The 25407-nt window shown below is 52.1% G+C and overlaps 1 protein-coding gene across 1 annotated transcript in view; it reads left to right on the plus strand.

The window, feature by feature from the left end:
- Positions 1-25407, plus strand: part of GCN1 (GCN1 activator of EIF2AK4) — a 56643-nt gene that overhangs the window by 23050 nt on the left and 8186 nt on the right. Inside the window, exons 20-50 of the mRNA XM_082417364.1 lie at positions 44-168; positions 943-1121; positions 1740-1833; positions 2998-3111; positions 3211-3409; positions 4608-4763; positions 5558-5739; positions 6993-7073; positions 7409-7552; positions 8484-8611; positions 8781-8970; positions 9162-9232; positions 9892-10057; positions 10407-10601; positions 11680-11926; positions 12344-12465; positions 12777-12891; positions 14026-14205; positions 16540-16760; positions 17984-18052; positions 18254-18392; positions 18481-18677; positions 18878-19020; positions 20094-20211; positions 20325-20540; positions 21573-21737; positions 23476-23637; positions 23922-24014; positions 24215-24358; positions 24458-24727; positions 24969-25082. Of these exons, the coding sequence (XP_082273490.1) occupies positions 44-168; positions 943-1121; positions 1740-1833; positions 2998-3111; positions 3211-3409; positions 4608-4763; positions 5558-5739; positions 6993-7073; positions 7409-7552; positions 8484-8611; positions 8781-8970; positions 9162-9232; positions 9892-10057; positions 10407-10601; positions 11680-11926; positions 12344-12465; positions 12777-12891; positions 14026-14205; positions 16540-16760; positions 17984-18052; positions 18254-18392; positions 18481-18677; positions 18878-19020; positions 20094-20211; positions 20325-20540; positions 21573-21737; positions 23476-23637; positions 23922-24014; positions 24215-24358; positions 24458-24727; positions 24969-25082 (4739 nt within the window). The remainder of the gene's footprint in view (positions 1-43; positions 169-942; positions 1122-1739; positions 1834-2997; positions 3112-3210; positions 3410-4607; positions 4764-5557; positions 5740-6992; positions 7074-7408; positions 7553-8483; positions 8612-8780; positions 8971-9161; positions 9233-9891; positions 10058-10406; positions 10602-11679; positions 11927-12343; positions 12466-12776; positions 12892-14025; positions 14206-16539; positions 16761-17983; positions 18053-18253; positions 18393-18480; positions 18678-18877; positions 19021-20093; positions 20212-20324; positions 20541-21572; positions 21738-23475; positions 23638-23921; positions 24015-24214; positions 24359-24457; positions 24728-24968; positions 25083-25407) is intronic.

Genomic DNA, 25407 nt, shown 5'->3' on the forward strand with positions numbered 1-25407 from the left:
GCAGGCCGGGCAGAAGGCCTCAAAGAGCTCCCCTTCCCTTCAGTGGCTGTGCAGTCTGGCCTGTGGCCAGCACTTCTTGCCAGGATGAAGATCGATCCGGAAGCCTTCATTACCAGGCACCTGGATCAGATCATTCCCAGGATCACCACACAGAGCCCCCTGAACCAGGTAATTGGCGTGTGAGCTGGTTTTGGTCTCAGGTCAGAGTCCAGACAGGGAAGATTCAGAGAAACAGGGAAGGTGTGATGAAAAGTGGGTTGAACCCTTGGGTTTCATGTGGCAGAAAATGCAAACTAGTTTGAGCACAAGAGGGAACTTGCTTGTTCCCTCATCTAACTGGTAAGACCCAGGATGTGACTGGACAGGGACTCAGGTGTCTTCAGGACCTTGTAGGTGGTGTGTCTCCTGCTCTCTGTCCATCTCTCTGTCTCATCCATCTGTGTACCATTTCTGCTTTCCACGGTATGGGCTCCATTCTCAGTCTCCCCTTTTTTAGTAGCAGGATAGCTATTCCAGGCTTACTTCTTGTCCTCCATCAGCTCCAGTGGGAAAAGCTTGCGTTTTCCAGTCATTTCAGCTGGCATGGGGTCTTACTGCCCTGGTTGACCTGACTTGGGTCTTGTGCTTATCCTGGGGCCCATCCTTCTGGTCTGGGTCACATGCCCACCTCTGGAGAGGGTGGGGTCAGCTCCACCTGAACCACAGAGATTGAGATTGGGAGAGGAATGTGCCCCCCAAATCAGAGTGCTAGTACCAGGTAGGTACAGCTCGCTGAGAAGGCAGGCACACACTATAGTTGTCCACTCCAGTAGGCAGTGCTCAGAAAGAGCAGGCAGTGGCAAGAAGAAGGGGAGCCAATTGCCTGGGGCATTTAGGCCTGGCAGGACCCCTCTCCAGTGCCAGCCGTGGCGCACACTGACCGTGTCTGTGTTTGTCTGGCAGTCTTCCATGAATGCCATGGGCTCCCTCTCCATCCTGTCCCCAGACCGGGTCCTCCCTCAGCTCATCAGCACCATCACCGCTTCCGTGCAGAACCCAGCGCTGTGCCAGGTGACACGGGAGGAGTTTGCTATTATGCAGACCCCTGCCGGGGAGCTGTACGACAAATCCATCATCCAGAGGTGAGCCCCCACTCATGGGCTCAATAGCCCCAAGTCTTAGTTTTCTTTTTTTTCTCTTTCCTTTTTTTTTTTTTTTTCAATTAATTAATTTATTTGGCTGCGTCGGGTCTTAGTTGCAGCACGCGGGATCTTTAATGGCGGCACGTGGGATCGTTCCCTGCGGCGCGCGGCCTCTTGATTGCCGCGCACAGGCTTCTCTCTAGTTGTGGCATGTGGGCTCTAGAGCACGCGGGCTCAGTAGTTGTGGTGCGTGGGCTCAGTTGCCCCGTGGCATGTGAGATCTTAGTTCCCCAACCAGGGATTGAATTTGCGTCCCCTGTATTGGAAGGTGGATTCTTAACCACTGGACCACCAGAGAAGTGCCTGTCAGATGGAGACTATGTGTCCTTTGTCGGGTCTTGTGAGGAGTAAATGAAACAAAATGAAACTCCTCATTGGAGGAGTGCTTGCTGTGTTCTAGGCACAGTACTTAGGCCCGGGATACAAGAGCATGTAGAGTATCCCGCACTTTCCTGGTGCATATGACTTAAAAGCTAGCTGGGGTTTTATGGCTGGCGGGAAGCTGAAGGGCCTGGTGGCTGTTTTGAACCTGGCTGATCACCTGCTTTGGTGTTTCAGTGCCCAACAGGACAGCATAAAAAAGGCCAACATGAAGCGAGAGAACAAAGCTTACTCCTTCAAGGAGCAGATCATCGAGCTGGAGCTGAAGGAGGTGGGTACATGGAGGCCTCACACGTGGGGTGGCCTCAGACTGGTCCCTTGGGTCATCCTGACCCATGGCACGCTCCTCCGACCTCCGCACTGATCCTGAGTCCTCCTGCCACACTCTTTATCTGCCCTTTCTCGGGTAGCTTTCTCTACCCCCAACTCAAGGAAAACAAATTTTTCTCTCTGCTGGCAGTAGTTCATGTATTTCCTCTGCTAAGTGGTGTTGCTTGATTCCATGCCTGTCCCCCCAGCTCCTGGAAGGCCGGGACCTATCTGTCCTCCTGATAGTAGGCACAGGGCCTGGCACAGTGTAGCCGCTGGGCGTGGTTCATCGCTGTATTCGGCAGTGACAGAACTGGTTCTGACAGGAGCAAAGCACACAGGGCTCTTTCCTGTCTCAGAGCCTTTGTTTGCTCCTCCCTCGGTTTTTTGTTTTTTTTCCTCCCTCAGTCTTTACAAGGCTGGGTTCTTGTCTTCCACATCTCTGCCCACATATCCCCTTCGCGGAGAGGTGACCCCTCTGCCCACCCTATCCAGAGTAGACAGCGCGCCTCTTCTCATTTGCTATGCATCATATTTATTCCTTTCATAACATTTGTCGTGATCTGAAGTCACCTTGTTTATGTATCTGTTTCCCTGTTCGTTGTCTACCTGCACCCACTAGATCCTCAGCTCTGTGAGGATAAAGACTTGGTCTTGTTCTCACGGTCTCCCCAGCATCTAGAACAGTGCCTGGCACCATGTAGGTGCTAAGTAAAGACTTATCAAATGAATGAGTGCTCTCGGTCTTTGCAAGGCTTTAGCTTATACTGGAAGAGAGTGTCTGTAGGACGGGCTGGCAGGAGGAGAGGCTGAAGCTGCATGGCTACCAGAGTACCCTTTTTAGCACCTGGAGGGACTTCTCATTTCTCTAACGTATAAAGGCCCTTCTTGTGTTTGTTAGTAGAGAATCCAGCAAGAAATCGCCTCTCTACTGCTCTCTCTGTTCTGTAGAAACCAGGTGGCTGTGGACTTGTGGGAGTAGGGGAGGCCACATGGCAGGTTGGGGGGCCAGGTCACAGACGTAGAGCTGTCCTGGTGCTGACTGGGGAGCTGAGCGTGCCCCGCTTGCTGGGAGGGAGGGAGTTCCCTTCCCTGGAGATGGACTTGCTTTGCTTGTTCCCTTCAGGAGATAAAGAAGAAGAAAGGCATAAAAGAGGAGGTGCAGCTGACCAGCAAACAGAAGGAGATGCTGCAGGCCCAGCTGGACAAGGAGGCGCAGGTCCGGAGGCGGCTGCAGGAGGTAAGCAGGTGCTGCCACCACACGCCTGCGCCACGAGAGTGCTGGGCCGCCTGGGGCAGGGCCCCGCTCACTGGCCTTCTGGGGTGACTCTGCTTACAGCTGGACAATGAGCTGGAGGCGGCGCTAGGACTGCTGGACACCATCCTGGCCAAGAACCCGTCCGGCCTGACCCAGTACATCCCTGTCCTGGTCGACTCTTTCCTGCCCTTGTTGAAATCTCCCCTCGCTGCTCCCAGGATCAAGAACCCTTTCCTGTCCTTGGCTGCCTGTGTCATGACCCCTAGGCTCAAGGCTTTGGGTTAGTCCTTGTTGGCTGGCTGTGGGCATGACCCTGGGGCAGGATGGGGGTGGATAGAGATGCCCCCGAGTGCTCGTGGGGAGGCATGCAGTGACCTAGGCTACTGACTTGTTTTCCTATGGATGCAGCCTCGGGCATCTCAAGCTGCGTATCCTTGGGAGCACACAGTGCCGCCTCCGCTCTCCCGTTTTATGTCTTCTGAGTCTTCATTCTGAGGGCCAAGTTTTAGATGCTAGTTGATGATCTTTCTGTAGCGTTTTTTTTTTTTTTTTTTAATTTATCTTATTTATTTATTTATTTTTGGCTGCGTTGGGTCTTCGTTGCTGTGCGCAGGCTTTCTCTAGTTGTGGCGAGTGGGGGCTACTCTTCTTCACGGTGCACGGGCTTCTCATTGTGGTGTCTTCTCTTGTTGCAGAGCAAGGGCTCTAGACGCACGGGCTTCAGTAGTTGTGGCGCACGGGCTTAGTTGCTCCGCGGCATGTGGGATCTTCCTGGACCAGGGCTCGAACCCCTGTCCCCTGCATTGGCAGGAGGATTCTTAACTGCTGCGCCACCAGGGAAGCCCTGTAGCAGTTTTAAATTCAGTGGCAGTGGGATGGTTTGGTGCCACGTGGCCTGTCTGTGTAGCCCAGAGCTCCTGAGCGGCCACGTGTGGATGACCAGAGGTCTCTGTGGCCTTTAGCTTTCTGTTGGCTGTGGAGAAACAAAGACCAGGTGGGGTGGCTGGGAATTGTGGAGGCCTCACTTTATGGGTTGTTTAACGACCTTGAGGGTGAACATACCTTGAGCCTGAGGGGTATGTTCCCTTTAGGGTGAGGCTGGAGTCAGGCGGTACACATAGAACCTGCCAGAAGTATTACCTGGCTGGCTGCGCTGTTGCATGGAAGGTGGGAGGACCACATGGATAGAGCTGAATAACTCCCAACTGAATAACCCTTGGGTGGCTCATGCCTCCTCTCAGCGCACTTTTAATTCCTTAGTGTCAGAAGGGTATCTCCTTGCCGGACTGCCTACCCTTTGGCGCTGTCATGGAGATGAAATGAGAAATTAGGTTGAGGATACTTAGGCAGAGCAGAATTGATTACTATTAAGTCAGAGGGACATGGCATCTCTGCCCTGGGTCCCTGGTTTGCACCTGGGCCAGATTCTGTGTCTTTGCGAGGGTCATCCCCTGCTGGGTCCCTTCTCTTGGACACAGGAACTTTGGTGAGCCACGTGACTCTGCGCCTGCTGAAGCCAGAATGTGCCCTGGATAAGTCATGGTGCCAGGAAGAGCTGTCGGTGGCCGTGAAGAGGGCGGTGACCCTGCTGCACAGTCACGCCATCACCAGCAGGGCAGGCAAGGGAGAACCAGGTAAGGGACAGGACGGACAGAGGGCACGAGGCGGTATGAACTGTGCAGGGATTGCACGAGCTACGGCAGCCCGTCCCCCGGGGCTTCCTGAGGCTGTAGCCTCCAGTGAGTCTCTTCCCTCCCTGGCCTTGATTTCCTCATCAGAAAAAGGGGGGATGGACGATTTTTGAGTCTGGTCCCTGGTATTCTGAGTCACTGTGACCCCCATTGAGGGTTTAGTTCTTGCCATTGGAAGCTACTTGTCTGTCTGTCTGTCTGTTTATTTATTCATTCATTCATTCATTCATTCATTCATTTATGGCTGTGTTGGGTCTTCGTTTCTGTGCGAGGGCTTTCTCTAGTTGCGGCAAGTGGGGGCCCCTCTTCATCGCGGTGCGCGGGCCTCTCACTATCGCGGCCTCTCTTGTTGCAGAGCACAGGCTCCAGACGCGCAGGCTCAGTAGTTGTGGCTCACGGGCCTAGTTGCTCCGCGGCATGTGGGATCCTCCCAGACCAGGGCTCGAGCCCATGTCCCCTGCATTGGCAGGCAGACTCTCAACCACTGCACCACCAGGGAAGCCCCTACTTGTCTGTTTTAACTCTCACATTGTGGAACTAGGCAGTGTCTGGGGTAGGGGCAAGACTGGCTTTAGAACTGGGCTACTGTCTGTCATCCCTCTTGTCATGCCACATACTTCAGGGTGTCAGGGCCTCCAGCCTTCCCCCCACCCACTTGCCCTGAGGATGGACACTGAGGCAGCCGTGCTCAGGGTCCTGCCCGACCTACAGGATCCATCTGCTTCTTGCTCTCACAGACGCCGCGCCCCTGTCCGCGCCAGCCTTCTCCTTAGTCTTCCCATTTCTGAAGATGGTGCTGACCGAGATGCCCCACCACAGCAAGGAGGAGGAGGAGCGCATGGCCCAGATTCTTCAGATCCTCACCGTCCACGCCCAGCTGAGGGCCTCACCCAGCAGCCCACCAGGGCGTGTGGACGAGGTTGGCCCGGGGAGCTCGGCTCCCCCTCGGCTTGAGGGGGTTGGGGAGGCAGGGGCTTCCGACGCTTCCCGACCCATGAACAATTCTGGGGGGGAGGTCATGCAGCATATACATATACCTATAGCAGCAACCATTGGTGGGGAGGGCCCAAATGTTCTATTCAGTGCGGTTGTCAAGACCTCACAGAAGCTTATGGGTCTCTTGTGTCTGATAGTTTCTGACCCAAAGAAGTTGAAGGATTTTGTATTAATTTATTGTTCTGTTTCTAACTCAGAAGATAGTGATGATCACTCTCTCCCTTTGACTTGCTTATGATTGTGAGACTGGAGCTCATTCATTGAGGAGTTTTCTTTTTAATAGATTATGTTCTAAAAATTTGCCAAAGTAATGCATGAGTAAAATTCCAACAGTACAGAAGCAAAAAGAGAAATGCCACTCCCTAGAGGTAACTATGGCTAACAGTTTGGCCTCTACCCTTGTGGACCTTTTTTTTTTAAGCACATTCAAAACTCATACCCACAAACACAGCAAAGCAAAAATGGATTGTACTGCTTCTTTCATGGGACTATATTCTCTGGGTCTCCTCCGGTGTCCGGATGCGTATGATCCACGTCACATGGATCTAATTTTACAGGCTGCATGGGGGTCTATGCTGTGGGTGCACCATGGTTTAGTTAACTTTTTACTTGATTGATATTTTAAGGTTGTTTCTAACATTTCCATATTTTGAGCATCGCTGTGGTGTGTCCCCTTGTACATTTATGTCCCTTGCACACTGTGTGAACATTTCTATAGGACAGATTCTTGGGCATGGAATTGTTAGGTTATGTGACATATTCTGAGCAATACCCTCACTAAACGTTTTCTTTTCTCCAATCCTAATACAACCTCACGTAGTGTTAATCTTGCCAGCGATGGCTGAAAGAATGGTGTAATGTTTTATTTCGCATTTTTTTACTTTACTTGTAAAGTTCAGTATCTCTTCATATGTTTATGGGCCACCTGTATTTCATATTCTGTGAATTTCAACCAAGGTTAAGAGTTTGTTTATTTTTAGTCCCTGAAGATCCTGGTTGACTGGGGTTGGCTCCTGTGCATTGAGTTGTAAACCTGACAGGGTTTCTACAGTGGAGTCAGCAGTATGACCCAGAATGTTCCCCTGTGGGTGAGAGGTTGCTGCTTCATGTGCCACCGGACTTGGTTACAGACCTTCCCTGGAGCTTCACCCTGACTTACCTTCTGTTCTCTCTTAGAATGGCCCAGAGTTGCTGCCTCGTGTGGCCATGCTGCGCCTTCTGACTTGGGTGATCGGCACAGGCTCTCCCCAGCTGCAGGTGATCTGGTTCCCAGTTGGCTTTTGCTGTGGCTCAGTTCATGACCCCAACCTCAGGTCCTAGTTCTTCTCTCAGCCCTCAGTTCTGGCCTTGGGCAGAAGGGCTGCTTTTGAGAGCCAGCCTGACTGTTCTCAGCTAGTGAGGGGTTTTGCTTGGGTCCTGCCACTGGCCTTGGCCTGGCGCTGGGGTCTGAGCCCTAGTAGGGCTGTGGGGTGGGCGTTCTCAGTTCAGATTCCTCCCTGGGCCCCTCAGCCCATCACCTGGCTCCCCTGCCTGGCCCCATAGTAGGAAAAAAATTTGTGGAACTGAGCCCAGCGGGTGGATGTCTTCCTCAGGTTCTGGCTTCAGACGCCCTGACCACCCTGTGTGCCAGCAGCAGTGGCAAGGATGGCTGTGCCTTTGCAGAGCAGGAGGAGGTGGACGTGCTGCTCTGCGCCTTGCTGTCCCCCTGTGCTAGTGTGCGGGACACTGCGCTCCGGGTGCGTGCCCACTCCCTCTTGGGGCTACCGTGGCGTCCCTTGTCCCTCAGTGTCCCTGTTCGAGCTGCCCTGATGGGAGATGCCGCACATATGCACCAGTGTGTCCTGGAGGCAAAGAGAAGAGGCCACGGAGTGTGGTTCGGGGTCATTCTAGGAATTGGAACAGCTAAACAGTTGTCATGTATCACTGCCTATTTTTTTCTTCACCGCGGAAGGCTTCACCTAATTTCTAAAACGGAATGTGGCTCTTGGTACTTTTATAGACAGATATAACTCACAGGATTGGTTCATTTCTTCAACCTACTACCTTATACTTTTTCTTGGTGCTTTGGGACCCAAAACTAAAGGATCCCCTTGGAGTATGAGACATTGATTCCTAAATGCCAGACTGCAGGCTCCTGCTATTGCTCTGTGACAGAGGTTTCACTGGTCCATGGTAAAAATGTGAAAAACAATGGCAATGTGGCAAATATTTCTTAAAACAAAGGGAATGTCCTTTTTCTAAGGTTTTGTCTGACTTGCGTGTTTAGAGTTCAACTTTTAAATTCTATGTTAGAAAAGATTCTACCGCTACATGCTATCATTTCATGAAAGAAAAGCTCTTTGAAGAGCAGCTAATGAGCTGAACTGACTCATGGCGCTCCCTAACCAGCGCTGTCCAGTGGAGCGTTCTGCAGGGCTGGAAATGTACATCTGTGCTGTCCAGTGTGGTAGCCACCGGCCAGCGTATGGCTGTTGAGCACTTGAAATGTGGCTGGTGCAGCTGAAAAAGTTAGAGTTCATTTTAAATGATTTCACTGTGCAGACCCACGTGCGGCTGGTGGCTGCATCTTGGATGGTTCAGCTCTAGAGGGAGGCAGGGTGGTGGCGGGCAGGTCAGAGGCTCTTCCAAAGGTCATGCCTCACACGGTGTGATCCCACCCCCTCTCAGGGGCTGTTGGAACTCCACATGGTATTGCCAGCGCCTGACACTGATGAGAAGAATGGCCTGAACCTTCTGCGGAGGCTCTGGGTGGTCAAGTTTGACAAGGAGGAGGAGATCCGGAAGCTGGCTGAGAGGTGAGAGCCGTCAGAAGGCTGGTTTTCCTGCTCTGTTTTCTTTCCCCTCGTGAAATAACTGGAGCCAGCGTGCTCAGCCTACAGAGGGAAAGAGGGTCGGGTGGTCGGGTTTGGCAGGGCCTGCGCTGCAGGTCCTTGTCTGACCAGCTCCGCCTTTGGTCTGCTATAGGCTCTGGTCAACCATGGGCCTAGATCTGCAGCCAGACCTCTGCTCCTTGCTCATCGACGACGTCATCTATCACGAGGCAGCTGTGAGGCAGGCCGGGGCCGAAGCCCTCTCCCAAGCAGTGGCGCGTTACCCGCGGCAGGCGGCGGAGGTTATGGCCAGGCTTATGGAGATTTACCAGGAGAAGCTCTATGTGAGTCGCTGTGCACCGCGACGCGGTCTGGTTGTGTGAGGGTGGGTTGGACCCTGTTCAGCCTCCCACCTGCTCCAAACAGGAGCCACACTGTGGCTCAGGGTGGCTTGTGCCTAATCTCTTGTCTCACCTGGGTCGCTGGCTTTACTGGAGAGAGCACTGCAGTGCATTGATCAACCTGTCTGTTGCAGCGGCCGCCCCCAGTGCTGGATGCTTTGGGACGCGTTATCTCAGAATCTCCTCCAGATCAGTGGGAAGCCAGGTATAACAGCTGCTTCAGCCTTGTACCACTCAGTGCTTTCTGAGGTGTGGCAGGTTGGCTGGGCTGGGTGCTGTGAAGAGGCAGCATGGGATAATGGATCAGCAGAGGGAAACAGCAAGACCTCCCTCTGAGTCAGAGACCTGAGTTGAAGTTCTGGCTCCTCCTGGCTAGCTAGACGACATGTTTCTCCTTTCCTCCGGGAGACTCTGTTTCTGTAGAGGTCCCTGGGCACCTCCTTACTGCTGTAGCTGAAAGAATAATAGTACTTAGCCTTTGTAGAATACGTCCACTTCTGAATGCCTTCACATCTGGTTCCTTCACCTCCCTTTCCTCCTGCCCTGGAGGGAGAGGGGTAGGCGATGCACTCACACCTGGGGGAACAGAGGCAGAGCTGGTCCCCTCCCCAAGGTCACCCTGTAGGAGGTAAACCCTGGGCAGATAGGAGGACTCTGTTTTACAAGTGGGCCGTTCCCAAACCAGTGGGCACAGCCGTGGGTAAGCACAGGGCATTGGGCTCCGTGTTGTGCTCTGCCCCTGAAGCAGTGTTTGGTGTTGGCAGCCTCACTCTCCTAGTGACATACTGGGATAGGTGCCACCAGCAGGGGAGGAGGCCTCTGGCTTGCCCTTGCCCCCCTGACACGCTCTCCCTTCTTTCCTAGGTGTGGCTTGGCTTTGGCTCTGAACAAGCTCTCCCAGTGTTTGGACAGTTCTCAGGTGAAGCCACTCTTTCAATTTTTTGTCCCCGATGCCCTCAACGACCGAAACCCAGACGTCCGGAAGTGCATGTTAGATGCAGCCCTTGCGACGCTCAACACACATGGGAAGGTAAAAGATTTCAGCTAGCTGAGGAGGTGGGGAGAAGGCTGGGCCAAGGTGGGCTGAGCAGTGGTGCCGCAGGGATGCTGAGTGCTCGAAATCCAGGCAGGGCACTAGCCCCTGTGGAAAATTCCATTTGTATTTCTTTTGAGTCATAAAGACCCCCCAAAAGGGTGTTAAATTCTTGTAAGTCTGCTGCAATTCTGCCAGAAACTGGGAAACCCGCTGGCACTGCTGGCTAGCTTGTTAGGATGCCTGTCCCAGAGCCAGCCTTGGGCTTGGTCCTCGGGCAGAGACCGTCATCCCCAGGCACAGCCTGTGGGCTGACGTGAGGCTCCTGGAGCTCTTGGCTTTCCAGGAGAACGTCAACTCACTGCTGCCGGTGTTTGAGGAGTTTCTGAAGAACGCACCCAATGATGCCAGCTATGACGCTGTGCGGCAGAGCGTGGTGGTCCTGATGGGCTCTCTAGCCAAGCACCTGGAAAAGAGTGACCCCAAAGTGAAGCCTATTGTCGCCAAGCTCATCGCCGCTCTCTCCACCCCCTCCCAACAGGTACCTGCCCCCTGGCCTGGGGCCCCAACTGGGTGGGCAGTGGGATGCTAGGGACAGAGTCGGGTATCAGGGTCCAGAAGGCCCAGTTCTCTGCGAGGAGTCATCTCGTCTCAGGACAGCCTGGTTTATAGTCAGGAATACCCACCTCTGGAGGGGGAGTTAGTTTGTTACTTTGTTCTAGTAGACCTCTTAGATGTTTTCATTTTTTCTACTCATTTTCTAAGAGTCAGTTTTTGCATTTAGAGTAAACCTGTCCCTGGGTACACAGAGGTTTTAAAAAAAAAAAAAAATTGTTCTTGATGTGTTAGCCTTTTCCTGATCCTCTCCCTGTGTGTGTTATATGTTTTGGGGGCCTTGTAATGCAGCCTCCAAGCCACAGTGCAAAGGATTTTTTTTTGTTCTCTTATTTGAAAAACACATTTACATGTATTTTCTGTGACTTGCATTTCGGACAACCCAGAGTGTCCTCCTCAAAGGCACAGTTGAAAACCACAGGTTTACTGAATTGTGGTCAAATAGGCTGTCAGAGTACCTGGCCTCCCAAGCTGCCTGCCCAGGCCCCTGGCTGCAGACTGCCTCGCTGCCCTGGTCGGGCTTCATGAGCTGTGGCTGGAAGACGACTGACAGCATCTTTTGGGACTGCTTGATTTGGACCTGGCCCTGTAAGGCCCAGCCCCATTTCCCCGTGACTACAAATTTGAAAACTGAGAGATTTGGGCTGTTTTTAAGGAGGCACAGTAGCATGCCTCTCTCTGGATCTTTCTCTGTGAGTGGGTTTAATCTTCCTGAGGTTTTACCCCACCTGCCCAGGCCTAGGTTCTCTCTTCAGACCAGAAATAGCACCGTAATGGCTGATGCTCTCCTGGCTAACAGATGTAGCGTGCACCCTGACAGAATGTGGGTCAGGCATGAGCTTGTACCACCATCTGCCTTTCCGATGCCCTGTGTGGTCTGACCTGCGGTGGCTGAGATGGGGCTGGGGGACGTTTGGGGGTGAGGTGCTGCGGAGGACTGCATCGGCTGCCAGGGCCTGGCTGTGGTTGAGCTGCAGCACTGACGCGGCAGGCCCCTCCCCCAGGTCCAGGAATCCGTGGCCAGCTGCTTGCCGCCCCTCGTCCCCGCCATCAAGGAAGACGCTGGAGGGATGATCCAGAGGCTGATGCAGCAGCTGCTGGAGTCAGACAAGTACGCTGAGCGCAAAGGGGCTGCTTACGGGCTGGCGGGCCTGGTAAAGGGCCTGGGCATCCTGTCGCTGAAGCAGCAGGAGATGATGGCTGCGCTGACCGATGCCATCCAGGACAAGAAGAACTTCCGCCGCCGAGAGGGTGAGTGTCTCCAAGCTCGGTGCCGCCCAGCGTGGGAGGTCAGTCCCCATGGCTGCCAGAGGAGGGAATCCAGCTTTTCCTCCCCTGCTGAAGGCCGGCGTTTGTGTGTGCGCTGCAGGGGGGCAGCTGTCTGTGAGCCATTCCATCCCATCCTTGCTGATGCGGCCCGGACTTCCTTTTTTCTAACTCAGCAACACCCTCAGCTGAGAGAGACTTGCCTTTCTAGCTGTCAGTGCTCCCTGTTCTCAGCTCCTTTATGCTCAGGGGAGGCAGAGGGGCTGCTCCCTCACGGGGCAGCCACTTTAGTCCCACAGCTGCCCTGAGTGTTTTCCAGAGGGTGAGGAGGTGGTGGGGAGCTTGTCCTGCAGCTGCCCCGAGAGGACATCCTGTTCCCAGCCGTCCTGCCTTCTCCCCCAGGAGCCCTCTTTGCCTTCGAGATGCTCTGCACCATGCTGGGAAAGCTCTTCGAGCCGTACGTGGTTCATGTGCTGCCCCATCTACTGCTGTGCTTCGGGGATGGGAACCAGTACGTGCGTGAGGTAAGTCCTGAGGCTGCACTTGGGAATGGCTGGCAGTGGTTCGAGGCCCCTGCTGCTGGCAAGCCCTCTGCCCGCATCTTGGACACTGGTTACTGGTACGGACTCCTCTGGTTCCCAGTGAAGTACTGAAGCCCCAGGAGGTGAGAAACCATGTTTCTCCTGCTCAGCAGTCTCTGCGGGCCTGGGCACAGGGTCTGACGCAGTAGACCTCCCAGTGAGCATTGGTCACCAGGAGAACCCTCGGTCCAGCATCAGGCCTTGACCCTTGCGTAGCCGAGGAGGCCCCTGAACATCTTTTCTCCTCCCTTGAGGCTGCAGATGACTGTGCCAAGGCTGTGATGAGCAACCTGAGTGCTCACGGGGTGAAGCTGGTGCTCCCCTCCTTATTGGCTGCCCTGGAGGAGGAATCCTGGAGGACCAAAGCCGGTAAGGCCGCTCCCTCTGTGTCTCTGTCTCAACTTCCTGTTCTGAAAACTGCCCTCACAGGGGTCCAGAGCCACAGCTCTTGTGCCGTGTGTGCTCCCCAGCCCAGGGATGAGGCCAAGACTCTGGTTAGGCAGCTCATTGCTTTATTAGTTTGTGTGCTTTCTTGCAAAGAACAGGCCTCCCACAGGAGCCACAGACCTAAGTCAGGAAATCCCAGAGCTTTAAGGCTAGTCTGTGGCTAGGTCTGTGATTTTAAAGCCTTTCCCCCAACCATTAAACCGCCTTTTTTTTTTTTAAAGAATCAATTTTTATTTTATTTTTGGTGGCTGTGTTGGGTCTTTGTTGCTGCACGCAGGCTTTCTCTAGTTGGGGCGAGCAGGGGCTACTCTTCGTTGTGGTGCGTGGGCTTCTCATGTGGTGGCTTCTCTTGTTGTGGAGCACCGGCTCTAGGTGCGCGGGCTTCAGTAGTTGTGGCATGCGGGCTTCAGTAGTTGTGGCATGCGGGCTCAGTAGTTGTGGCTCGCGGGCTCTAGAGCTCAGGTTTAGTAGTTGTGGCGCACGGGGTGGGCTTAGTTGCTCCGCGGCATGTGGGACCTTCCCGGACCAGGGGTTGAACCCATGTCCCCTGCATTGGCAGGCAGATTCTTAACCACTGTGCCACCAGGGAAGTCCCAAAACCCCTTTTTAAAAAATGTAATCTTATTTGGAATCCTAATTTGTAAAACAGAGTTGCTCAGGTTTGGGGAGGGTCAGTGTCGGGGCTTCCTCCTCAGTCCTTCAGGCTTCCCCCTACATCTTGAAAAATCACAATCTTAATCAGTCTCCTCATTTGTAGATGAGGAGACTGAGGCCAGAGAAATTCAGTGAATTGACCTTGGGTCACTGTCAGCTCTAAGCCAGGTCTGGCCACTCTCCCCAACACTGCCCAGCCTCTCGCCCAGGCTCCCAGGCTCAGCAGGCCTCAGGAGCATTTTGCTCGCTTGGCTGGAGCCAGGCCCTGTGCCCTCTTCCCGGGACTGCTGGAGCAGTCTGCAGAGGAGCAGGCCGCGTGTCCCTTGCCCGGGCAGCCAGCCCAGGCGACTTGCCAACCTGTGCTCAGTGATTTCATGCTGGGCGTGTGTCTGCCGTCTGCAGGGTCGGTGGAATTGCTTGGGGCGATGGCGTACTGTGCTCCTAAGCAGCTGTCGTCCTGCCTACCCAACATCGTGCCTAAGCTCACGGAGGTCCTCACCGACTCCCACGTCAAAGTGCAGAAGGCCGGACAGCAGGCGCTCAGGCAAATTGGCTCCGTCATCAGGAACCCGGAGATCCTGGGTACGCCTCTCCCACGAGGGCACTGGCCCTGGCTCCTCCTCCCATCCCTGGACACTGCAGAGAACATGCACCCATTCAGCTTAGGCCCTCTGAGGACAGATATGTTCACATTGAGATAACCTCTAAATTTGGGGAAACCCTTTTCCTACGATAATAAGTGGAAAGTAGTTTGGAAGTGGTCTGTTTTCCTGTTGGTCTGGAGCAGTCGTTGACTGCTCAGGTAGGGAAACTGAGTTGTTGGCCCAGAAATAGCTTGACTCTAAGGGAGCCTTGAGGTCAACAGATGAATGACAAGCTCTGGACCACATCTGCATCATCCAAAGTGTTAGGTTTTGGGGAACTTTTCTATTCTCTCTCATTCCAGGAGACCTGTGATAGAGGGAAGGTTAGGGAGCTTACTTTTTAGTGTGGTTCTTTCTTGAGTAATTAGGGAAAGATTGATTTCTAGAAACAAACCCCAGCCAGCTACCTTGACCAGCACTGTACTTGTTAATTTTTAAGCTTCAGCATAGAACATCAGTACCCATTCAGTGCCTTTCAGCCTGAATATTTCCAGACTTGTTTTCATTCAGAAAATGATGGGTTTTTGTTTTTGTTTTTTAAGGGATGAATAGGTAGATGTGGATTTTGTTGTTGTTTACAATGTCCAGCACCCCTGGGGCTTTCTAAGGCCCAGAACAGTCTCATCTCTATCGAATGAATGCCTTCATTTTCGGAATCCAGCCTGGGACCTTTTTTTTCTTTTTTAAATTGACTAGTTTGTATAATGTAAAATTCACTTCTCAAAAATGTACAACTTAGTGGTTTTTAGCATATTCACAAAATTATGTAAGTATCACCGCTGTTTAGTTCCGGGGCATTTTCATCATCCCAGAAAGGAACCCCACACCCATTAGCATTCACTCTTCATTTCCCCTCCTACCTCTAGCCCGTGACAACCACTAATCTATTTTCTGTCTCTGAGTTTGCCTATTCTGGACACTTCATGTAAATGGCATCATACAGTATGTGGCCTTTTATGTCTAGCATCTTGCATTTAGCATTATGTTTTCAAGGTTCATCCACACTGTAGCATGTATCAGTACTTCTTTCCTTTTATGGCCCAATAATGTATTCCATTGAATGAGTATACCACATTTTGTTTATCCATTCATCAATCGATAGATGTTTGGGTCGTTTCCACTTTTTGGCTATTAATGTTGCTATGAACATCTGTATCGAAGGTATTTTTTTCTTTTCCCTGTAGGCATGATTTCAATTCTCTTGGTTAGATACCTAGGAATGGAATTGCTGGGTAAAAATTGTGGTAACTGTTTACCTTTTTGAGGAACTGCTAGACTGTTACCCCACGCGGCTGTACCATTTGACATTCCCGGCAGCAATGTATGAGAGTTCCAATTGCCAACTCTGTTATTGTCTGTCTTTTTGGTTACAGCCATCCTAGTGGGTGTGAAGTGGCATCTCATTGTGGTTTTGATTTGCATTTCCCTAATGACTAATGATGTGGAACATGTTTTCATGTGCTTATTTTTCATTTGCGTATCTTCTTTGGAAAACTGTCTATTCAAATCCTTTGCCCATTTTTTAACTGGGTTATTAGTTTTTTGTTGTTGTTTGTTTTTTTTTTTCTGTTGTTTTTTTTTGGTCTGCGTGCTTGGCTTGCGTGATCTTAGTCACCTGACCAGGGATTGAACATGGGTCCTGGCAGTGAAAGCACCGAGTCCTAACCACTGGACCGCCAGGGAATTCCCTTAAAAGTCTTGACCAGCATGTGTCTTTGTAGTTGTTGAATTCCCTGGGTTTGAGGAAGAGATAAGCCAGGTATTCCTCTTGGAATTCCTTCTGCTGGGCTGATGGTGCTGAACTTTTGAGATAAGGCAGTATCTGGGCTTAGCTGCTCTGAGTATTGTATGCTTCACTCCCACCACTGGTTCAGGGGCCTTTGGTGTCTCCAAACAGTTTTTTCACAAAACCACTTTGGGTTGCTGCTTCCAGAATAAGATCCATGTTGTCCAAGTAGCTCTCCCACAGAGGCCCAGCGCTGAGGCTGCAGCTCAGTGCCATTGAAGCTAGCCCACAGGTGCCCCACCAGACCACAACTGTGCAGTGCAAAGGGGTGATGGCTGCCGTCCCCACACGGCTTCCTCTTGGGGAGCAAGAATAGAATTGCTCTTTGCAGACAGGCTGGCTTCCTCAGTTGGCGATTTGTGGGGCTCTAGGGAGGGGTGACCTTGGACTCCCTTCTCTTTGGGCCCCCTCTGGTGCTGGGGATCCAGCAGATTTGCCACACCATAGACTTGTACAAAGCAGCCTCTCTCTTGTTTGGACATGCAGCCATTGCCCCAGTCCTGCTGGATGCCCTGACGGACCCCTCTCGGAAGACCCAGAAGTGCTTGCAGACCTTGCTGGACACCAAGTTTGTCCACTTCATTGATGCCCCGTCCCTGGCCCTCATCATGCCCATTGTCCAGAGAGCCTTCCAGGACCGTTCCACGGACACACGGAAGATGGCAGCCCAGATCATTGGCAACATGTACTCCCTGACAGACCAGAAGGTATCAGCCTATCTGGGGCTCGTACAGGACAGACCAGTGGATGCTGGTTTAGGGCACAGAGTACCTACTGACAGTAGACACAGGAGAGCTATGAGCATTTGATCCCTGATTATATTTGGGGGGAGAAATGGACCATTTTGGGGTAGAGGGTAGAAATCTAGGCTCTCTGGGCATCTTCCAGAATATAGCGATACAAGTCCTTACTAGCTCAGCCCCCAGGTGAGGCCTGTCCCACTGGGCTCCTTTTATAGATTGACAGGGAGGAAAGGTCCAGCCTCGCCTTTGACCTTTCAGGAGTCGAAGGTCCCGCTTTGGGAAAGCGGCTGCTGCTTTGCCTGCTTGCAGTGTTTTCTTGTCGAAAGCATTTGCTTCTGTAAGCCTCTCAGAGGAAATTAGCCTAGTTTGGGAGATTTACTTTGTTTGTCTGTTTACTTGCTCCTAGGGGCTTGCATGTGTTATCTCACTACCACAGCTCTGCTTTGCTTGCTGAGGCTCTGGGCACAAGAGATAAAGTGGGAAAGTTAGTCAATCCTAGGAAATTTGGGATAGTTGGAAAACCAAAAAATTTTATCCATAGCCCTCCAAAAGCTAAAATAATTATTGTTAATGTTTTTAAATTACATGTAAAAAATATTTCCAAACATAAATGTATTTCCAAGTTAATAACAAGTTATTCATAAAACTGAGTTTTTAATAGTTATGTAATATTCCAACAAGTTTATATATCATAACTTATATAATTCTATTGTTGGTCATATAGTGTCCAAGGTTTTTTGCTATTTTAAATGATGCTGCAGTGAACATAAGGCTTTTTCTATATTTAAAACTGTTTCTGAAAGCTGAATGCCTTATCAAGAGACATAAACCTTTTAAGGTGAAGAGAGTGAAAAGATGATAATGCAATTCTGAAAGGAGTGCCAAAAGAATTTCCTAGATTCCCGAGGCTGGGCAGCCCTTGGTCCCAGAAGGAGGAAGAGCATTGAACTGCATATGGGGGCTCACTCGACCTCTTGAGGATGGGCCTGGGGTCCCTCGTAGGTTTCCCTGAGCAATCACATGGGCCTTCAAGGAACCGGGGGGAGTGGTGGGGGTTCTTTGCCAGTGACAAGCACCCCTCTGAGTGCTCCTAGTCAGCAGAATGGTGTGGTCAGGGTCCACCGTGAAGCAGGGCTGGAGAAAGCCGGAATTGGGCCCCTGCTGAGCCACCTCTTCTGTTATTGCAGGACTTGGCTCCTTATCTGCCAAGCGTGACACCTGGTCTGAAAGCCTCTCTTTTGGACCCTGTACCTGAGGTGAGTCTGGGAGGAGAGGGGGCAGGAGCTCGTTATTTTAGCCCAGTCCCAGAAAATTGATTCCTAAGAATTCCCTATAAGCTGCATTTGCGTCTGTCTGGTAAAGGGAAGGAGACCCTAGGGGACCCCGCCTTGCTCCTGCATGGTCTCCTGGTCTTGAGCCACATCTCTTCGCCATCCCTGCTCTTGGTTACCTGACAGGTGCGGACGGTGTCTGCAAAGGCTCTTGGGGCCATGGTGAAGGGCATGGGGGAGTCATGCTTTGAGGACTTGCTGCCGTGGCTGATGGAGACACTGACCTATGAGCAGAGCTCTGTGGATCGCTCAGGCGCCGCGCAGGGTGAGGCAGGGTGGGCCCAGGGGCCAGACCGGCAATGCCCTCTGGTGACCTTTAGATCTGGTGGGCTCATTCTGTCCTTTTCTTGCAGGGTTGGCCGAGGTCATGGCTGGCTTGGGGGTGGAGAAGTTGGAGAAGCTGATGCCAGAAATTGTGGCTACAGCCAGCAAAGTGGACATTGCACCCCACGTCCGAGATGGCTATATCATGATGTTCAACTACCTGCCCATCACCTTCGGGGACAAGTTCACTCCTTATGTGGGGCCCATCATCCCCTGTATCCTCAAAGTAGGCACCAGCGACAATGCTGAGGATAGCATTACTGAGGAGGGCAGGACACATGCGCTCTCCCAGAGAGCTAGGGCTCCCCGCCAGTTGGGGCTGGGTGGCAGGAGTCCTCATCCTGCTCTTCAGGGAGTCCCATTTCCTCTTGGGTTTGGGTGCCTAGGGGAAGGCAGTTCTGGCTGACCCACCCTCTGTGTGCACAGGCTCTTGCTGATGAGAACGAGTTTGTGCGTGATACAGCCCTGCGTGCGGGCCAGCGGGTCATCTCCATGTACGCCGAGACGGCCATAGCCCTGCTGCTGCCCCAGCTGGAGCAAGGCCTCTTTGACGACCTCTGGAGAATAAGGTGAGAACTCAGGCGGAAAGACCCAGTGGCCATAGTTCTGTGTTTGGGGAACTGAGAAATGAAAAGCAAAATGTTGCCAGAAACTCTCAATTTTTCCAGACCCTCACTTTTAACCTTTTTATAACTCTCCAGTATCCCATAGCAGTGTCTTCAATTCTGATTCTCTTCTAAAAAGTTCTCTCTATTCAGTCCTTCAGTTTGTGTCAAAATTTTAAATGCGAATGCTTTTTGATCTGAAAATTCTACTTCTAGGATTTTATTGCAAGGACATATTTAGTCAAGTGCTTAAAGATGTATTTAGAAGGATGTTTGTTGTGGTATTGTTTATCATTTGAAAAACTGAAGGTAGGTTTAGAAAAGTCATCGCACGTCCACACCATGAACTTTGATTTGGCCATTACAAAGAATGGCATAAGGACTATGTCAGCTGAGACAGAAAGCTCCTCGACCTGTTGTTGATGGAAAGGTGCGGGCCATGGCCTGGTGTATGTGGTGCAGGCCCACTTCACACATGGTATGTGGGAGGGAGATGTGTACAAGGGTGTCACCGGAGTGTCAGAGTGGTTGCCTGGGTGCTGGGAGTCTGGGTGATTGTTTACGCTCTCTTTATATTTTTTTGTATTGTTTGAATTTTCAGTTTCAATATGATATTTCTGTTATCATTAAAAACAATAAATCTAATTTAATTTGAAGAGAAATAAAGTTTATCCTTCTAGGCCTCTCCTTATGTCTGTCGTTCTGATGATCCACATTCCTGGTTTCTTGTTACTACTTCCCTCTGTGCTCTCTTCTCTCTTTTTCATAAGTTTATTATAGAAATTTTCATATCTGCTTTTAAAAAATGTTTGTCCTTTTTTATTATTAAAATAATGTTCATTAGTAGATAACTTGGAAGGAACATATGTGGGAGACTGTAAAGAAATGAGTATCGTCTGTGACCTCTCCTGTTCTAAGAGAACCACCATGAGTGTTTTGGGTACATTTCCTTCTAGTCTCTTTTCTGTCCAGTGCTTGGTTGTGCACTGAGACAACCTCCTGCAACTGTGTGACTCTGTTCTTGGCCTCCTTCTCAGGTTCAGCTCTGTTCAGCTGCTTGGGGATCTCCTGTTCCACATCTCAGGAGTCACTGGGAAGATGACCACAGAAACTGCCTCTGAAGATGATAACTTCGGAACTGCCCAGTCCAACAAGGTGCGTGCCTTGTTTTGATTTTCCTCCCTCTGCTGATGGTACGAAGACTCCCTGGCACTCACACTGTGGAGGCTTCACCACCTCTTGTTCTCTGCTTCTTTCCACTGCTGCAGGCAATCATCACTGCCCTGGGGGTAGATCGGCGGAACCGGGTGTTGGCAGGCCTGTACATGGGCCGCTCTGACACCCAGCTGGTTGTGCGGCAAGCATCCCTGCACGTCTGGAAGATTGTGGTCTCCAATACCCCCCGCACCTTGCGTGAGATCCTGCCCACCCTCTTTGGGCTCCTGCTGGGTTTCCTGGCCAGCACGTGTGCAGATAAGAGAACGGTAAGTTTCGCAGGCCTTGCTTCTGACCAAGCAGCCCCTGATGCCTCTGATGTCTGCAGAGAATGGGAGAGCCCCTAGGGTCCCCTGTCTAACACGGGAGCATTTATTTATTTACTTAGTTATTCAACAAATATTTATCATCTGCTATGTGCTAAGCACGGGCCCAAGACCTGGGGAGATAGTGGAGAAGAAAGGCAGCCTCGTGGAGCTACAGTCTGGTAGAGGAGATGAATGTTAATCAAATAATCACAAAAACAGATGGAAAATGCAAGTATGGCAAGTGCTATGTGGCACTGCCAATGCTTATAACAGGTCAACCAGCTGGGGGTCAGGGAAGCCTTCTCAGAAGGAGTGATACTTGAAGACGAACGATGAGTGAGCATTAATGGGTGGGGAGGTGATGAAAGACTGTTCGGACCAAGGGACTAGTGCTTGAGATACCAAGATGGGATGTGCACAAGCCATGAGGTGGGCGGGAATGTGGCCAACAGCAGGGGCTGAACGAAGGCCGGTGCAGCTGGAGGAGAGGCCCACCAGGGCCGATGATCGCTTCTGCCAGTCCTCTTTGGCCCACTCCCAACCCCCATCCCTGGCAAGCAGATTGTGTATTTGGCTCTGAAGAAGGGTTTGCATGAGGCCTCAGAGGAGATGGGTTCTTTCCTTAAAGTGTTTATTCCAAATTCAGGTCCCCTTTCCTGGGCAAGAGCATGAGGGTTAAGTGACTTCTAGGCCACAGTTTTCGATCCAGGGAAATCGGCCCTTGACTGGGCAGCACGTGATGAGTTTCTTGGTCATATATAAGGTGCCAGCTTTTGCTTTAGGTTGTGTAGGTGTGTGTGACGCAGAGAGATCATTTTATTTTGTCATGTTTTGCAAGCACCGTGGGGGCTCTTCAGGGGTAAGAGCGTTTGGGAAAGTTAGGTCTGGCTCGGATAAAGTCTGGGAGGTTCCAGGGCCCTCATTCTGGAGTTGTGCACTGGGTGCTCTGGGGTTTGCAGGGAGTCGATGTCCTGACTTGAGCTCTGCCGACAGATTGCAGCCAGGACACTGGGAGATCTCGTCCGGAAGTTAGGGGAGAAAATCCTACCTGAGATCATCCCCATCCTTGAGGAAGGCCTGAGGTCTCAGAAGAGTGACGAGAGGCAGGGCGTGTGCATTGGGTTGAGCGAGATCATGAAGTCCACCAGCCGGGACGCCGTGAGTATCTCCTCAGGGCCCCGCAGGTCCTGCACCTGACTCAGAGGGCCAGGGAGGTTATAGGACAAACTGCACCACTAGCGACACCCTCAGGGACATGCGAACCTCGCTCCAGAGGGCGTGGCTGGCAGCGGGGTGCTGGCGGGGCCGCAGTGCATTGGAATTTCCCTCTCAGCTTTCCCATCGGTTTTACAGGCTATAAGATCTAAGCGATTTAGAGGCCTGGAGTAGCTTTTGGAGATTGGAGATAGTCTTTCCCTCACCACTCCTGAGGTTGCTCCAGAGTAATCCTTTTGTGTCACTACATCAGTTCAGTTAACACGTGTGGTGCACTTAACGGAGAGAGGAGGTGCGCGTGTGTGAGTGGTGGAGGGTGGCGGAGAGCAGGAGGGCGTGCTTGTTCTCAGAGGGAGCGGAGTAGATGAGAGTGAGTACCCAGTGGGTGGAAACGCATTGTCTCCAGCAATGAGACTGTTTCCATAGCAGCTACATTCAAGAGGGTTGGAGTCCTTTTCACTGACCCTACTTTTCTACGGTAATTGATCCTCCAAACATTGATCCTCCCCAACATGGGGAGTAGGTTGAGAGTAGGCATAGGGCTCTCGATTGGGATGAAAGCACCAAAGCGATGAATGGGTGGCGAGTCAGAAATTCGATCACGTAGCCAGTTGCTCAGCCTGAAAAGCCTCGTCTGATTTACAGGATCCTTCTCCCCCTGTGTGTATCAGTATACATATTACATTTGGGGTTTTATATTTGCATTTTTCAAAGATAAAGGTAAATTCTGTCACCAAAAGAGCTGTGATTCATTAAATAGTAAGTGCCCCAAAGGCTGAGGCCTTGCTGGTGGCCATGTTCATATTCAGTCCTTAGATTCATAGGGGGTGTTGCTTTGGTGGAATTGGTTGCAGAGGCAACAGAGCTGTCATTGGCCCCGTTGCAGACGCAAAGACTTCATAAGGAAGCAAGTTTTTTTTAATTTCAATTTTTATTTTATTTTTATTTTTTTATTTATTTATGGTTGCACTGGGTCTTTGTTGCTGCGCCTGGGCTTTCTCTAGTTGCGTCGAGTGGGGGCAACTCTTCGTTGCAGTGCGCGGGCTTCTCATTGCAGTGAGAAGCTTCTCTTGTTGCGGAGCACGGGCTCTAGGCGCGTGGGCTTCAGTAGTTGTGGCACGCGGGCTCAGTAGTTGTGGCTCGCGGGCTCTAGAGCACAGGCTCAGTAGTTGTGGCACACGGGCTTAGTTGCTCTGTGACACGTGGGATCTTCCCGGACCAGGGCTCGAACCCGTGTCCCCTGCATTGGCAGGTGGATTCTTAACCACTGCGCCACCAGGGAAGTCCCAGGGAGCAAGTATTTCAGTTGAGACTTGAAGAAGGACTTGGAGTTTCCTAAGAGGATGAGCAAAAGAGTCTGGGGAGTGGAGGCCACATCACTAGGGTCCTCGCCATGAGAAGGAGTTTGGAGTTCCTGTAGGAGACCAGAGTATTTGGAGAACTTGCCGAAAAAAAGCAGGCTATTAATTATTAAGTCTGGTGAAGGCTCCTTGGGAGTAGATTACGCAGCCTCTCTGCTTTTTCATACTTGTACATTTCCACAGAAACCATCTAAGTTAAAAAAAAAAAAGTCAAGCCCAGGGAGCAGCGGTGGTCTGGCGGGGCCAGAGGTCCTCACCGCCCCCCTGCTTATTTCCTCTCCCTCTGCCACGTCGGGTTCAGTACACCTGTACCATTGCAGGTGCTGTATTTCTCCGAGTCCCTTGTGCCCACGGCAAGGAAGGCCTTGTGTGACCCGCTGGAGGAGGTCAGAGAGGCGGCGGCCAAGACCTTTGAGCAGCTGCACTCCACAATCGGCCACCAGGCTCTGGAGGACATCCTCCCGTTTTTACTGAAGCAGCTGGTGAGTGGCTCTGCCCCACACCTACCAGTCGGGCTTTTACCATCTCTGTAGAGGCAACACGCAGGGGGTTGATTCTGCCAAGGCAGCTGCAGTGTGGGCCCCAGAGGGAGTGGGTGCATAGGATGGGATTTGGCTCTGGGCTTCTCCTTTGACAGTCAGTCCGTGTGGGTGCAGAGGGAGGAGGGGAGGAGAGTGGAGAAGGACGTTGGCGCCGACCGGTCCAAGGCAGCGGAGGTGGAGACAAGAGCCGGCTCCTGAACATTGCCCCCAATGCCCCTCTGCAGGATGATGAGGAGGTGTCAGAATTTGCCTTGGATGGTCTGAAGCAAGTGATGGCCATCAAGAGCCGTGTGGTGTTGCCCTACCTCGTGCCCAAGGTAAGTCCCAACATGTGGCAACCCCTCTGGCCCAGAAGCCACAGCCACATCACTGTTCCCCGGGCCTGTGTGAAGGCCAGCTCTGCACTCAGATGCTGGGGGAGGCTGGTGACTCTTGCAGTGGGATGGGATCTCCCAGAGCCTAGCGCCGCGGCCAGCACGGGGCAGCACCCATTGAGTTGCTGTTCATCGTTCCACAGCTGACGACCCCACCTGTCAATACCCGGGTGCTGGCTTTCCTTTCGTCTGTGGCAGGCGACGCCCTGACCCGTCATCTTGGCGTGATCCTCCCGGCGGTCATGTTGGCCCTGAAGGAGAAGCTGGGGACTCCAGCTGAGCAGCTGGTGAGTGTCACAGTCACTCCTGCAGGCTCTCTGAGCCTGCCCCATCCTGTCCTGTCCTGGAGGAGCTGTGCTCAGCTGAGGCATCCCCTGTGGTTTTAGGAGATGGCCAACTGTCAGGCTGTGATCCTCTCGGTAGAGGATGACACCGGGCACCGGATCATCATCGAGGATCTGTTGGAAGCCACCCGCAGCCCTGAAGTGGGCATGAGGCAGGCTGCTGCCATCATCCTCAACATCTATTGTTCCCGCTCAAAGGTGGACTACACTAGCCACCTGCGGAGCCTGGTCTCAGGCCTGATCCGCCTCTTCAACGACTCCAGCCCTGTGGTTCTGGAGGAGAGCTGGGATGCCCTGAATGCCATCACCAAGGTGAGGAGCTGTGGACCCCACAGCCAGCTTCTGATTGTGGACAATTCCAGGCGCTTATAAGACTAGACTCCTAAGGCCCCCCATGTACCTATCAGCCAGCTTCAGCATCTGTCGATTCGTGGCCAGTCTTATCTGTACTCCCACACACACCTTTCCGCCTGCTATATTATTTTGAAACAGTCTTGAGAGGGCTTTACCTAGAACTCTGACATCCTCTCTGCTTTTTCCCGGCTTCCCACAGAAACTGGATGCTGGCAACCAGCTGGCACTAATTGAGGAACTACACAAAGAAATCCGGCTCATAGGGAATGAGAGCAAAGGCGAACATGTGCCAGGGTTCTGCCTTCCAAAGAAGGTAAGCCAGGGCCCGTGCAGGGTGCGGCAGGCGTGCGGCCTTCCTCTGCCTTCCCCTTGGGTCCCAGGAGGTGGGGCCGCGGGAGCAGCCCGTGTGTTAATCTGGCTTAGTGCTCTAGGTGCCATTCTGCACCTTCACAGACAGCGTGTTTCTTCCCCGTGGTGGCCTCATGGGGACAGGGTTCATCATCTTCGGTTTAAGTGGTGGAAGCCACCTCAGACAGAGTGAGTGAGTGACAGCAGTGCAGGTACCTTGTGTGGTAGGCCTGCTGGGACTCTGCTCTTCTTGTCACTGTCAAGACTGTTCCCCAGCCAGCACCATCTCA

This window comes from Balaenoptera physalus (genome assembly GCF_965194825.1).
Source record: "Balaenoptera physalus genome assembly, chromosome: 12".
NCBI lineage: Eukaryota > Metazoa > Chordata > Mammalia > Artiodactyla > Balaenopteridae > Balaenoptera > Balaenoptera physalus.